Source organism: Sceloporus occidentalis, unplaced genomic scaffold (assembly GCF_023333645.1).
Source record: "Sceloporus occidentalis isolate IW3139 unplaced genomic scaffold, rSceOcc1.0.p SCAF_7, whole genome shotgun sequence".
Classification (NCBI taxonomy): domain Eukaryota; kingdom Metazoa; phylum Chordata; class Lepidosauria; order Squamata; family Phrynosomatidae; genus Sceloporus; species Sceloporus occidentalis.
The window spans coordinates 28,667,955-28,683,895 of NW_028316987.1; the positions used below are offsets into that span (position 1 = coordinate 28,667,955).

A 15,941-nucleotide genomic window follows, 5' to 3' on the forward strand; every position below is an offset into this window, starting at 1 on the left:
AGGTCTACTCTAATTGTGACTAGCCAACAGGATGCCAATCAAAATCATTGAAGCGTGAGTGAATTGTACATATTGGAAGGTGTGGGTGGGAATAAGAGAAGAAGATGCATATTAGTGACAAAGCTTAGATTGAATAAATTATATTGTGGATGGAGCAAGCTTGGTTTCTGCTGCTCCAGAGAACAGGACCCAGAACAATGGATGTAAGCTACAGGAAAAGAGATTCCACCTCAACATTAGGAGGAACTTCCTGACAGTAAGGGAACACACTCTCTTGGAGAGTGGTGGAGTTTCCTTCTTTGGAAGTCTTTAAACAGAGGTTTGATGACCATCTGTTGGAGATGCTTTGATTGAGAGTTCCTGCATAGCAGCGGTTGGACTGGATGGCCCTTGTGGTCTCTTCCAACTGTACAATTCTATGATTCTATTATCCTATGCTTTATTATAGCCTTTTGCAACTTGACAGTTTGTAGAGGTATTTGATATCCCCCACAACCTTAGCCAGATCAGAAGCTTTGCAGTTCATCTGGGGAAAAGATCCAGGTTGGAAGAAGGCAACAATAGAATAATAAAGGAGCACTTGTGAATGAGTCAATAAAATGTACTGCCCAAGATTACTAGTGAAAGTTTTCATTACATTCTCTATAAAACGCTCAGCCTGTTCTGAAAACTAACATTTTATGTAATAATTAATTACAATCCAACACATTTAATTACTGTTGTTATTAAGGTTAGGACAACGAATGTATTGCCTAGTTTCTAATATCAAGCATTAACAGATTAATTTTGAAACTTAATGTTTCAAGTTCTGACTATTGAAAAGATAACTTACCTACTCGAAGAACAAAATCATTGTAAGACTGATAGTTGATTTCATCAAGAACATCAAACATTTCTATTGCAAAATCAGCGAGTGTACTGAGATGGGAATAAATGGATTTCTTTGCCTACATTTTTAAAAACAAAGTTTTAAATTATCCATTCATTATTAGAGAAAATAGAAATATTAGGTATGCTTTTTGGATTTTTTTTTTGGGGGGGGCAGTATTTTCAAGCTGTGGATGGTTGAATCCATGGACTCAAAATTTGTTGTTATGGTCAACTGTATGCTTGCTACTGACCAACAAAGGCCTCTTTTTTCTCTTGTGCAGGATTGAAAAAAAATTCTGTAATTGACATTTTTGATAGGGGTCATAATGCTGAGATATGCTTTCTCACACAGGATAGAAAAAACTGCAAATAGTCTGTATACTCCACATTCAAAACCATGCTGATTGGTCTTTTGGGGAACTCTAGTGCCAAAAAGTAGCATTTCCAGTCTCTGGCATTGCCAAACATTCCAAAGACTGAAAAGTTGACCAATGTTCTACACAAAGTATAAGAATTGTACTGTTCAATCAAAGGAGGAAGCCATTTTGTCCAGCATCTTTTTTTCAATATTAAAATTGTTTATTTATTAACCGCTTTTCCCAAGATCAAAGCGGTGTACAAGTGTCAGTAAAAAGTCAGTAAAAACAGTACCACAATTCACATATTAAAAATACACATTAAAACGAATTAAATCCAAAAACATAGTTAAAACCATACAGTAATAATGTTAAAATCATGAATATCAATATGTCAGAGTCAATAGGGGAAAGATAATCTTAGAAGGAATTGGGAGGGTAGGCTTGTAGGAAGAGGTGGGTTTTTAATGCCTTTTTAAAGGCTTCTACAGTTCCACTAAGGCGGATCCCTTCAGGTAAGGCATTCCACAGAGAAGGCGCTACTGCCGTAAATATGGATGTGGGGTGTAGCTCATAGTCCAAATGACTGACAGCTGTCAAAATTATTTTGCTTATGGAATTATTTTGCTCACTTCACCATCCCCAATCAATAGGAATCAGTTTTGGAACCACATGATTCAGACCATCCAATAAGGATAGATTTCCAATGTGCATACCAACTGACCCCAGCAAGGTCATGCCATTCCTTTAAGAACTTGCCCACCACTATGAAAATAAGACCCAGAAAGGGGTAACCCTGGGCAAGATATGATGATGCTGTGGGTTTTTCTATGTCTCCTGTACCTTTGAATATTCCACCTAAAAATGTATTGTTTTACAAAGACTTTGAAAATACACACACAGCCCAGGAGTATGGATTCCATTGACCACAACTGAGATATTGAGTGTGGTTGCAGTTGTAATTTAAAAACAATTCTCTGGAAGATAGAGAAGATGGAAGTGTCCAACAGCCCATTAGGGCACAGAAGCATCTGGAATGCCATAGGTGTTGTGGATAGTACAAGGCTTTTGAAACCAATCACTCAAAATTGAAGAGGTAATGGAAGAGGAAAATTCTGACCCAAACCTACCGGCTCTTGAGGCTGTTTTTGAGGAAGTTGTTTGGAACAAAAAAAGGAAAATGTATTTGATTCAGGCTACCATAGCTCACTGGTAAGAGTTTTATTTTCTAAATATCTTGGTGGATATCACCTGAGTGGAAGAGAGGTATGTTGTTTTCCCAAATAAAAAGGAAAAAGTGTGTCTTATTCTATGTGAAGTTGAAGGCTTTCATGGCTGGCATCCATAGTTTTTTGTGGGTTTTTTGGGCTATGTGGCCATGTTCTAGAAGAGTTTATTCCTGACGTTTCACCAGCATCTTCTCTGTAGATGCCAGCCACAGATGCTGGCAAAACTTCAGGAATAAATTCTTCTAGAATATGGCCACATAGCCCAAAAAATCCACAAAAAAACCTATGTGTTTTATTCCTTTTTCTCACACAGGAAGACCTGTATGCTGATGGTGCTGATAAATTTATGTGATGTAACCACTATATTTTTTTGGATGATAGCACCCTGGGCCTTTTACCCCACTACTGCCACCAAATTATCACAGACTCTTTTAAAAATCTTTGTTTTAAAAGGCTTTGTATTAGTAATGTGAATGTATATTCAAATTGCAGACAAGCTTTTACTAAAATAATACCCAAACTTTATTAAACAGATGTTCCAAACAATAAATATGTGTAAATAAGGCAATTGTTGTTTTATTCACTTGTGCTACTTGTTTCAGTTGGTAAGTTTACTTTCTTAATTTTAACTTTGTTATAATCACAGTTTCCTTATACCACTCTCTTCAGAGTATCAATGGCCCGGTACATAGCTCTTGGTAAGTCCAAAGCGGCGGCGGCTTTGTTTCCTCCGCAGGAAAGCCACAGCCACCAAACTGCATGGCTTCCCTGCAGAGGAAAGAGAACCTGCAAAAAGCAGGTTCTTTTTCCTCCAAGCCAGTTATGTCATGAATGCGGCAATGGTGCACTCGTGACGTAACTGGTGAGGCACAACGTGCAGATGCTATGCGTCTGTTACGTCATAATAGTGGCATCTGTGTACGTGGAGCGCCGCAATTATTGCGCCACCAGTACGTGCTAGGGTTAGGGACTGTGCGGTTGCCACGTGGTCCCGTAACCCTAGCACGGTGCAAGCATGGCACTTTAGCACCATGTGTACCGAGCCAGTGTTACTGTTCTCAAGGACATTCACACAGTCCTTCTTCTGGCTTATTTTCCCTAAGTCTAATTAATAATCCTGCCTCTCAGGCTAATTCTATCCCACAGGATATTTTCTTTTAATAACTCCCTCACTTGGAGTTCTTTATTGGTTACAAGTCCCTCACTTCTGGACTTTAACCCAGTTCATCCCTGGAACCCTCAATAATCTGTCCCTCTCTAGACTAGACAAGACTCTGTCTGTCTTTTTAACTGTCACTAGCACAATTTTCATCTCCTTCTAGCCACCATTCTATTGGCTGATGCCAGCTGACTCTTTGGTTGTTGCTAGTCTAGCCTATATCTGCCTATTCTCTACAATAAACTTTCAAGAGTTTCTAGTCTTTCCATCAATGAAAAGTTGTTTATTTTACACTTGTGTGTCCAGACATCTATGAGCTGGGGAAATGGCAGGGCATGAAAAAGTCATGAGTGATATATATTATTCACGAGAGGAAGTTGGCAGTTTTTTGGGGGTGAATTCCTTGCTTCAGAAAGCCAAAATATAAGGAGGGAAAAAAAACTTAAGAGGGGAGGCTTTCTGGTCAAGAATGACACAGAATGACTTTTTGGTCAAGATGCTTACATACTACACAGACCAACTGATTTTTTTAAGAGACAAGATTATTGTATGTAAAGTGGGGTCACAATGGCAAGCTCATAAAGTTGATATGCAGCAATTTTCTAAATATAAAAAAGGGTATAAATACATGTTAACAGTAAAAGGGACCGCCTGACTCACTGGGCCAGCCAGGTTGCTGTGGCAGGGGGAAGTATCATCCTGGGCTGGTCTTCCTTCCCTGGCATTCCCTCATAGGGCTAGAGCCAGGATTTGGGGGCCTTCATTGGCTACCTGGGCCAGAAAAGGGAGCACTTGTAGCCCAGTTACTGGACTTCAACTCCCGGCTTCACCAGGAGTGGAAATGCTGCCTCATTGGTTGGCACTGGGCAAGAGAGGCACTGAGATTGGTGAGGGAGGATGGAAGGAGTGGGATTTTTGGGCCTCCACAAAGGTGATTGATGGATGGGCCTATTTAAGGCCACGTGGCCAGCACCATTTTCACTTGCCTCTTTCCACCCTCTCTCCCTCTTTTCAGAGATAGGGATGTACTGTCACAACTTTTCCAGGGGTGGTAGCATGGGTCTGAGATCTGGTGGATCTGTGCTGTGGAGCACTGGGTTGGGAGTTCACCAGGGAGTGCTGAGAGTGTTGTGGTGTTGCTGTTGCGGGAGCAACAGTGTTTCCCAGTGACACGGGGGTAGAGATGCGAATATGCGCTCCTCCAGCTTGCTGATATGCAAACATTTGTCATCCTGAAGCTTGGCCGTGACCAGGCAACTTGGTTCATCAATCGACAGGAGGTGGATCAATGCCAGATCCAGACCTCATGTATTTTGGGCCAAACCTACCTGTCAGCTGTATTCAATAATGTTGTGGCTGTTTTCCTTCCAATTGGGTGTATTGTGCACATAGGCTCAGGCAGCAGGCCACAGCACCAGGGTGAAAAGGCTGGTGCCCTGATTGTAGGGGAAGGCCTGGTTGGGGCCTGAGGCCTAGGACCTCTTGCCCCCCCCCCCCTTGGTGCCTGGTGCCCAGGAGGCTACCACAGTGTCAACCCAGCCCCACTGTTGCTGCCACCTCCCTCCTTCTGCCTTGGAGCTCTGGCTGATGTTGCCAACTTGGAGAGTTGAAATAGTGACCAGCACCTGGCCACATGGCCTTACATAGGCCTAACAAACATTCAGCAAAGGGGTGGAATATCTGCCTCTTCTGGTCAATGCAAACAATAGGAAGTCCAAAGTCCTGCCCTTTCCAGTGGCCAGACCAATCAGGTCCCATTTCCAGTTGGCCAGTGGGAGCAGTGGGGCCATTGGTCACTGAGGCTGAACCCTCATGACCACCCAGTGTGGGTGGCAGGCTGCACCATCTGGCCAAATCCACCCAGTGGCTCCAAAGATGAGGCTCATAGGCCTGGGCAGCAGGCCACAGCTGGTGCCCTGGTGGCAGGGGAAGGCCTGGTGGGGCCTGAGGCCCACCCCCTTGTGCCTGGTGCCCAGGTGCCTATCCCAGTGCCAACCCAGCCTCACTGCTGCTGCTCCCACTGCTGCCTCCCAGCCCCACTGCTCCCACTGCCACCAACCCAGTCCCACCCCCTCCATTGGCCACAGCAGTCAGGTCCCATTTCCAGCTCCCAGTGCATGCCGGGAGTTGTAGTCTGCACTGGAACCAGAAATTCTGCTTTTCCATGGCTGCGGCTGGCCAATCAGTGCCATTCCCATGCTCCAGTGTTTCTAGGAAAGTGCTAGGGCTGAGATCCATGGCAGCTCCCTAGGCTCTCCCCCCCCCACTACAAATTGGCTGGCTCAGCATGCCCCCTAAATAGCATTAATAGGGGGCAGGGCCTTCAAGGGCCATCACCAGGAGCCAGACCAGGCTACCCAGAAAATCCTGGGCTGAGCTGGCCTTAGAGGCAAGCAGAAGTGCCCCGTGGCTGCAGCATCCCCTGGACAGTCCCAGGAGGCAACACCACCACTGGGCAAGAAGGTGCTGGCAGGCATCACGTTCACCCTCTCTGCCCTGGTGGAATAATTGGAATGCCTGGGAGCTCAGCCCACTTCGGGGGCTAGCTCGGCAATGGCCTCCACAATTCCTGCCCAAGCAGAGAATCGGCGAAAGATCTACAGAGAACTTGCTCTGTGTCTGTTGCCAGCAGCAGCAGCAGCAGCAGCAGCAGCAGCAGCAGCAGCAGCAGCAGAACCACCACCACCACCAAATCCAGCTGCAGGTCCAAAACAGTTCTGTATCTGGGGCATATAATAAATAAATAAATAATAAATAAAACTTTTATTTATATCCCGCTTTTCTGTGACAAGACAATCAAAGCGGCTTACAACAGGTTAAAATCCACATTTACAAATTTATGTCCCAAACTCCCCCACTTAAAACAGGATTAAACAAGTTACAATTAAAACATCTATTAAAAACACAATAAAAAATACAGTGAGGACAGAGCGGTGGGCTGATACATGATGTGAAGGACAGTCATTCTGTGGCCGGGCACTTTTATTCAGGAAAGGCCTGCCAGAAGAGATCCGTCTTGACAGCTTTTTTAAAGCTAAGCTGGCAATTTGATGGATCTCGTCTGGCAGACTGTTCCATGGTTTGGGAGCAATTGCAGAGAAGGCCCTCTGGGAGGTAGCAGTTAGTCTGGTTTTTAAAGGTTGCAATAGATTCCTCCCAGAGGACCTGAGGGTGCGGGGCGGATTATATGGAAGCAGGCGATTCCTCAAATAGGTTGAACCCAAGCCATGTAAGGCTTTAAAGGTTATAACCAACACCTTGTACTGTGCCCGGAAACTAATAGGCAGCCAGTGAAGAGATTTTAAGATGGGTGTTATTCGGTTGCTCCTAGTTTTTCCGGCGACCAGCCTGGCTGCCATATTTTGCACTAGTTGAAGTTTCCGAACTAGGCACAAGGGTAGCCCCATGTAGAGTGCATTACAGAAATCAAGTCATGAAGTTACCAGTGAATGTTCAACAGTACTGACAGGTGGAAAAAGTGGAAAAGGAGGAAAGGTGACAAAAAGAATAAAAAATATCGGGACAGAGATGGCCAGGGCAGTAGTGATCGAAATGATGAGTCCTCTGATTACAAGTCTTGAAGGGAAGACTATTGGAGGGGAGGGGCTCATGGTCCCAGCCTCCCAGCAGGGTGCACCACCCAACTTTTGAGGCTCGGGAGTGTGGGAAGAACAGGAGGTTGCTTCCTTCACCATTTTCAGTGATCAGGAGGACCCCCTGGGAATCCATCTCCCCAAGAAAACCAGGGACAAGATATTTTGAGAATGTTTTCACTTTGATCAAACCTGAGGGGGAGGAGGGCCATTCTCCCAGGTCTAGGGAAAAGGGGAGGCAGGAATCAAAGGTTTATCCTGTCAAACGCTCCTTTTCCAACTGTTTGGCGAGTTATTCTGTTTTCATGGGGGTGGTTCAATTGGTATACCTTGAAAGGGGCTGACCCCTCTCCAATTACTTGGCCAATGTCCTCAAGGCCAGCTCCCTGGTGGGCAAGGCGGAATCTATGGAATATGGTACCGCCTTCCACAAGTGGGCATCCCAAAGTAGTAGAGTAAGGTGGGATCTCATAAATGATAAACTTTAGCTTGTCTTTGTACGTCCACCCATCAAGGGAAAAGAGGATTCCTCCAGGCTCCATCTGTGTGCAGGGAAGTGGGACTCTGGCAGGCTGTTATGCTGGGAGTTTATTTTAGGAAAATGTGTCCGCACCCAGTGCATGTTTGAACACAGTTGTGAGCTTTCTCTTGACTCACATGTCAAGCTGGTTTACTACTGCCCCTCTGGTGCTGAATAGCTCTTTCAAAAAGGATACACCAGGCTGGCAGCCTCTGGAAAAATAGAGGGAGCTGCTGGCTCTGGTACTGGAGCAATGAGGGGTCCTAAATAGATCTCCAGAGGTTGCCCATCCCAATATCAACCTCGCCTGCACACCTGTGCACCCACTGGCATTGTGCCCCTTTCCCCATAGATATCCGAACAAAGAGGCAGCCCTCTTTGTGGAGGAAGGGTTTACGAATGGGTTCCATATTCCCGCCTTAGGGCACAGGTTATCCTCTGATGCCCAGAATCTAAAATCTACCCAGGACCTCCCCCTGGTCCTCAGGGACAAGATCTCAAAGGAATGCAAAGCAGGCTGGGTTGTGGGCCCTTTTCTGGCATCTCCCCTACCTAACCTGAATGTTTTCCCCCTTGGAGTGGTCCCCAATAAGGCACTGGGTGAGTACCTCCTTATTCACCACCTGTCCTACCCCTGCGGAGTGTTGGTTAGTGATGCCATTATGCTCGGTGCAGTACTCTTCCTTCAACAGTGCAGTCCAGCTTTACAGGCCTGTGGCCTGGAAGCCCTTATGGCCAAGTGTGACATGCAATCAGGATTCAGACTGCTGCCTGGTCACCTGGATGATATAATAATAATAATAATAATAATAATAATAATAATAATAATAGCTTTATTTTTACCCTGCCTCTCTATCAAAGACCATTGCGGCTTACAGTTAAAATGAGAACATACATATCCCATATCCCAAACATTCCCTCCCCTCCCCATAAATATCAATTAAACAGGATTAATATTAAAAACAATACAATTAAAATAATCAGGGACGGGCAGAAGGGGCAGAAGTACTCAGTGGGCAGATGGATTCAGTTGGTGGCTGGATTTGCCATTCAGGGAAGGCCTGTCGGAAGAGATCCGTTTTTTAAAGCTGTCCAAGCTGGTAATATGATGGATCTCCTCCGGCAGACCATTCCATAATCAGGGAGTGGTTGAAGAAAAGGTTCTCGGGGAAGTTGCAGTTAGCCTGATCTTTATGGGTTGCAATAAATTATTTCCAGAGGACCTGAGTGCACTGGGTAGAATACACAAAAGAAGGTCCCACAGGGGTCTGTCCTGGGCCCAGTGCTATTCAACATCTTTATCAGTGACTTGGATGACAAAATTGGGGGCATACTTATCAAATTTGCAGATGACACCAAATTAGGAGGAGTAGCTAATACCCCAGAGGACAGGACCAAAATTCAAAATGACCTGAATAGACTAGAAAGCTGGGCCAAAGCTAACAAAATGAAATTCAACACGGAGAAATGTAAGGTACTGCACTTAGGGTGAAAAAATGAAATGCACAGATATAGGATGAGTGACACCTGGCTGAATGAAACTACGTGTGAAAGGGATCTAGGAGTCCAAGTAGACCACAAGTTGAACATGAGTCAACAGTGCGATGCGGCAGCTAAAAAGGCCCATGCAATTTTAGGCTGCATCAATAAAAGTATAGTGTCTAGATCAAGGGAAGTAATAGTGCCAGTCTATTCTGCTTTGGTCAGGCCCTATCTGGAATATTGTGTCCAGTTCTGCGCATCACAAATTAAAAAGGATGTGGAGAAACTGGAGCGTGTCCAAAAGAGGGTGACTAAAATGGTGAAGGGTCTGGAAGCCATGCCCTATGAGGAACGACTCAGGGAGCTGGGGATGTTCAGCCTGGACAAGAGAAGATTAAGAGGTGATATGATAGCACTGTTTAAATATTTGAGGGAATGTCATATTGAGGAGGGAGCAAACTTGTTGTCGACTGCTCCAGACACTAGGACCCGGAACAATGGATGCAAGCTAAAGAAAAAAGATTCCATCTCAACATTTGGAAGAACTTCCTGACTGTAAGGGCTGTCTGACAGTGGAACACACTCCCTCGGAGTGTAGTGGAGTCTCCTTCCTTAGAGGTCTTTAAACAGAAGCTGGATGGCCATCTGTCAGGGATGCTTTGATTTGGACTTCCTGCATGGCAGGGGGTTGGACTGGATGCTCCTTGTGGTCACTTCCAACTCTATGATTCTATGATTCTGTGAAACGATTTTCACATGGGTATTATGTGGTCACTTCTAGGTCTCCCAGTGACCAACCTGGCTGCCATATTTTGAACTAACTGAAGTTTATGGACTAGGCACAAGGTTAGCCCCATGTAGAGCGCATTGCAGAAGTCAAGCCATGAGATTACTTGCACATACACTACAATTTTTACGTCCCCTGGTTCCAGGAAAGGATGCAGCTGGCATATCAGCCGAAGCTGATAAGGTTTGTCTGGCATGACTTCTTTCTCTGAAACCCGTGTTGACTTTTTGTGATTATGGCATTGCTTTCTAGATGTTCACAGACTCTCTGTTTAATGATCTGCTCCAGAATCTTTCCTAGTATAGATGTCAGACTAACTGGACGATAATTGTTTGGATCCTCTTTTTTCCCCTTTTTGAAGATGGGGACAATGTTTGCCCTCCTCCAGTCTGCTGGGATTTCTCCTGTTTTCCAGGAGTTCTCAAAGATTATTGCTAATGGCTCCGATATTACATTTGCCAGTTCTTTTAATACCCTTGGATGTAGTTCATCTGGTCCTGGAGACTTAAATTCATTTAGATTTATGGAAATATCTTGCATCTCGCCTGCTGATAAAAGGCACACTGTTTCTTTGTAAGGATACAATCCTCCTCACCTGGTTCTAGCTGGTGGCAGTGCTCAGATTAGCCCTCCAGGATGCCAGTGGCAGACTTTAGATGACATTCTTTCTACATCGGGACTGCTATTACAATGGTGGTGATGACATTAAATGACTGGGCAGGTGGAAATCTGGGGCCTGCATTGGTTATGTTCATCTGGAACTGGACTCCTCCAGTGTAGCGCCCTCGGCGCGCTTCACCTAGGATTGTGGAATTGGGTTATTTGTTTGGGTTTGGTACAGCTTTTAGCTAGGGGTTGGTGAAAGGTGGTCCCCTGAGGGGGCAGCTTTTTGAGTTGGTGATATGGGTCTGGGATCTGGTGGGCATGGCTATCTGTGCTGCGGAGCATGGATTATTGGGAGTCCCATGGGGACCTGGGGGTGCAGGGATAGATAAAGAATCACCCTTTCACTGCTGGTGTCAAGGAAAGCCTTTTTGTTTGCAAGATTGAATGTACACCCCTCAAGTGTGACTAGGGGCAGATATTTGCAGACCCCATTTTTGAATCATGTATGTCACTGTGATCAAGCTCCAGATGTTCTCCATCATATTGTATTGCTTTGTCCATTGTGTGTAATTCGAGGGAAAAATTGTTAAGAAGGTTATTGGAAATGAATATCTGTTTGGATGGGTTATCAGTGGAATACTTATTGGAAGATCGGAACCTGCATATTACCAGGCTAATGGCCAATTTTCTGGTGGAGGCAACAAGATTATGGCTTAAATTTTAATAACGATCCTTGTAAATAATACAATAATAACGATTATTGTAAATGTATGTTGTTGTTGTATACCTAACAGGGCCGGCTCTATCATATAGATAACCTAGGCAGTCGCCTGGGTCACAAAAAGATCAGGGGCGCAATTTGCAGGGAAAGGCAGAGGGCACTTGGCTGGAGCATGCACGCACACAGCTCCAGCCAAGCCTAGGGCGCCAAACACTCTTCTCCTGCTGCCCTGGGTCTCTCTGCAGGGAAAGCAGAGGACACTTGGCTGGAGCGTGTGTGCACACGCACTCGTGCAGCTCTAGCCCCAGCTGAGCAGCAGGAAGAGCGAGTTTGGTGCCCTGGGGCTGGAGCTATGCATGTGCACTCTCCGGCCAAGTGCCCTCTGCCTTTAAAGCCCTACATGGCTTGGGCCCAGAGTACTTGAGGGAATGCCTTCTTCCCTATTGTCCACCCTGCACACTAAGGTCCTCTGGAAGAAATCTACTACAGCAAAAAAAATCTAGGTTAACATCTGTTTCCCAGAGGGCCTTCTCTACTACTGCTCCTAAACTATGGAACGACCTGCCGGAGGAGATCCGTCACATTTCCACTCTGACAGCTTTTAAGAAGGCACTCAAAACGGATCTCTTCCGGCAGGCCTTTTCAACTTAGTTACCCTCCCCAGATATCGAGATATTGTCCCCTCATTTGTCTATTCTTCCCCACCTATGTTTCTGCCTTTTTAAAATGCTTTTAATGCTTTTAATGTTTTTATACTATTATTGTTTAATTCTGTTTTAGTACTGGGTATGGGGGGGGCGGTAGGTCTAGGGTTTGATTTTTAACTCTATTGTAATTGATGTATTTTATTGTTGTAACCCGCCCGGATTCTTCGTGATTGTGCGGGCTATAAATAAATCATCATCATCATCATCATCATCATCATCATCATCATCATCATCATCATCATTATTTCCCTGCTGCTGCTCCTGCTGCCTGGGCTGCCCCAGCAGGGAAAGGCAGAGGGCACTTGGCTGGAGCGTACATGCGCGCAGCTCCAGCCCCAGGGCTCCAAACTCGCTCCTCCTGCTGCTCAGCTGGGGCTAGAGCTGCACGAGCGTGTGCACACGCTCCAGCCAAGCGTCCTCTGCTTTCCCTGGGCAGCGCAGCCCAGCAAACCCATGGCAGCAGGAGCAGCAGCAAGGAAAGGCAGAGGGCACTTGGCTGGAGCATGCACATGTGCAGCTCCAACCCCAGGGTGCCAAAAGTGCTCCTTCTTCTGCCCTGGGTTTGCTGGGCTGCCAGAGGGTGCTTGGCTGGAGCCCCGGCCGCCGAGCACCACCAGGGCACCAAAAAGCTCTCCTCTTGGCTTTGCTGGGCCTGCGCCTGCTCTAGTCCCTGGCCCTTGCAAAGCTTGGAGTGGAGAGCCTTGGAGGAATCCCCCTGGCCCCACTCGTTCTCTGCCTGGCTTTGTTAAAAAGCAAATCCTCTCACACCTGTGCCCTGTGTTTTCCACCCAGGTAATGTGTTAAAGTCGTATAAAACAATATTGATTTTCCAGTGTGATAGCAGCCTGAATTAAAATGATGCAGATAATGTTGCAGAGAGATATTTATTTAGCCTTGTCTGTAGCCTCTGGTGCAATTGCAAACTAGGAATTCTATAGCTCTAGCATTATTAATGTGTTAAAGTCGTATAAAACAATATTGATTTTGCAGTGTGATAGCAGCCTGAATTAAAGTGATGCAGATAATGTTGCTGAGAGACATTTAGCCTTTTCTGTAGCAGAGCATTGAGGAGTTAAATGGTTATGGTTAGGGATTCCACTGTATATATTTTTCCTTTATGGTATTGGTTTCACACCTTCTTTTTTCAGGTACCAGTATGGCTGATAAAAAGAAACCGTCTGGTGCTTGGTTCCGAAAAAGAAGAAAGGATATGGATGAAAATGTAAAAAGATCTAAAGGGTCTTTTGAAAAATACCTTCTTGGACAAAATAACAGTTCATCACTTAAAGGGCCAGACAATGAAAAGCCGTCACCTTCTGCAGAAGCATCAGAACAAATGGTTGAAACAACAGTTGATGTGGGAAAAGACCTTCTCCAAGAAGACAGTACTGTAGTATTGGACGTTACATCCAGTGAACATGAAATCAAAAAAGACGGCATAATTGAAGAATTAAAGCCAAAAGAATCAAGCACAGTAATAGTTGATTATGCAGATCCAGCTTCTTGGGAAACTTTTAAAATGACCCAACAAAACTTAAGAACTATATTGGTGGAACGTGGACCAGAACAATTTAAAGGGAAATTTCCAAAAGATTCAAAACATCAAAAATTCTCTGATATTCACTAAAAAAGAAGGCTTTGAAACAGAGAAGAAGTATATTGTGAATATCTACAGTACTCCAGATCAACCAACAAAGTATTCTGTTTTTGCTGTAAGGATTTCAGTGGGAACACTTCTTCTGCGTTAGCCCAAAATGGTTGTAGTGACTGGCAAAACATTTCTGCAATTATTATCCAACATGAAAAAAGTATTGAGCATCTTACTACCTTCCAAAAATGGAAAACATTAAAGAAAACCCTTGAAGAAGGCTTGACAGTTGACAATTTACATGTTAAGAAAATAAAAGAAGAAATATATTGGCAGAACATTTTGGAACGATTAATTGCTCTTGTTAGAACTCTTGGCTCTCAAAACTTGGCATTTCGAGGTACAACTGAAAAACTGAATGTTCATGATAATGGTAACTTTCTCAAAATTATTGAATATCTTGCAATGTTTGATCCTGTTATGAATGAGCACCTGCAAAGAGTTAAAAGTGATGAAAACAAACATCCTCATTACCTGGGGAAAAATATACAGAACAAACTAATTCAAGTAATGGCTAGTGCCATACGTTCAAAAATATTGTTTTCAGTTCAAAAAGCCAAATATTTCTCCATCATATTGGACTGTATCCTGGACGTGAGTCATACAGAGCAGATGACTATGATAATCATGCAAATACTTTCTTCTGCTGAGGTCGCATGCACATCAAAAAATGAATCTGATTGTAATCATGTTTTGGTGAAAGAACACTTTTTGAGATTCATACCCCTGCAAGAAAGTACTGGTGCATCTATGACTGAGAAAGTTCTCGAACATTTAAATAGTATGTCATTATCAGTTGGGAATATTCAAGGACAAGGTTATGACAAAGGGAAGGAAAGTGGTGTTCAAAGAAGGATTTTAGACATTAATCCACATGCATTCTATGTTCCATGATGCTCGCATACTTTAAACCTTGTGGTCAATGATGCAGCTTCATGCTGCTTGCAAGTAACTACCTTTTTTATGTGGTCCAACAAACTTATGCATTTTTTTCAGCATCGACACATCGATGGGATGTTCTATTCCGACATGTACCGTCTTTGACTGTAAAACCTCTGAGTGATACACGATGGTCCAGTAGAATTGATGCACTAATTCCTTTGCAGTATCAGTTATCAAGTATTTGTGAGGCTTTGGAAGAAATCTCTGAAGATCTTTCTCTTACAGGCTCCAGTGGCGTTAAAACCAAGGCAGAAGCACTAGGGCTACTTAAAAACATCTCAGAGTTCAAGTTTATTGTTGCTCTTGTTAGGTGGCACAATGTTTTGTTCCAGGTAAATTTAACTAGTACGATACTGCAAAAAAAGGATTTATCTATCGAAAGAGCAGTTACTCATCTCAAAAGAACTGAAGAGTATTTGAGCAATGCCAGAAGTGATTTGGAATTCAAAAGAGTGTTGGTTGATGTTCATGAATTAGCAGAAGAAGCTGGAATAGAAACAGTTTTTGAGAAAGAGAAGGTCTACGCTTGAAAAAAGAAGAGAATGTTCGACTATGAGTCAAAGGATGAGTTTGTAGCTGACCTCTTGGATAGATTCAAAATTAATTTTTACTTCCCTCTTTTGGACACAGCTATTAATGCTGTCAAGGAGAGATTTTCCCAGTTAAATGAAGTATCTGGTATATTTGGATTTTTGTACAATATACATTACCTCAAAAACAGAAACTTGACAGACATCAAACTTTTATGCCAGAACTTTGAAAAGGTCTTAACACTTAAGAATAAAGAGGAAGGTCAGGATCAATCGGATATTGACGCTTTAGGACTGTGTTCTGAGCTCAGTGGCATTTGTTGTCACTTGTAACCTAACCCCTCAAAAACTGCTAAACTACATTTACCACCATAATCTGGAAAGTGGATTTCCCAATTTATGTGTTGCTCTTAGAATTCTATTCACTTTGCCATTGTCAGTAGCTAGTGCAGAAAGGAGTTTTTCCAAATTAAAACTCATAAAAACCTACCTGCGTAGTACAATGTTCCAGGAAAGACTTACAGATCTTGATATGATTTCAGTCGAAAGCGAATTAGCAAGCCAGATTGACCCGAAAGAGCTAGTGAAAGATTTTGCAAAAACTAAAGCAAGAAAAGCACCATTAGGGTTTTAAGACTGATTGCTCAATTTCTAGTAAGAATAAATTTTTTAACTACCTATTGATTTATTTATTTTTATGGTAAAAACTTAATTGGCTTTTTGAGTAATTCTCAATACTATGATGAGAGATTGGAACCTAAGTTTTATGTTATGCTTAGCTTTAGCAAACG

General features: G+C 43.8%; 1 protein-coding gene across 2 annotated transcripts in view; it reads right to left on the reverse strand.

Annotated features, from left to right (window-relative positions):
- Positions 1 to 15,941, reverse strand: part of ADCY1 (adenylate cyclase 1) — a 406,316-nt gene that overhangs the window by 21,074 nt on the left and 369,301 nt on the right. For both annotated transcript variants that reach the window (XM_089532497.1, XM_089532496.1), the window contains one exon: positions 833 to 947. In XM_089532497.1, the coding sequence (XP_089388623.1) occupies positions 833 to 947 (115 nt within the window). The remainder of the gene's footprint in view (positions 1 to 832; positions 948 to 15,941) is intronic.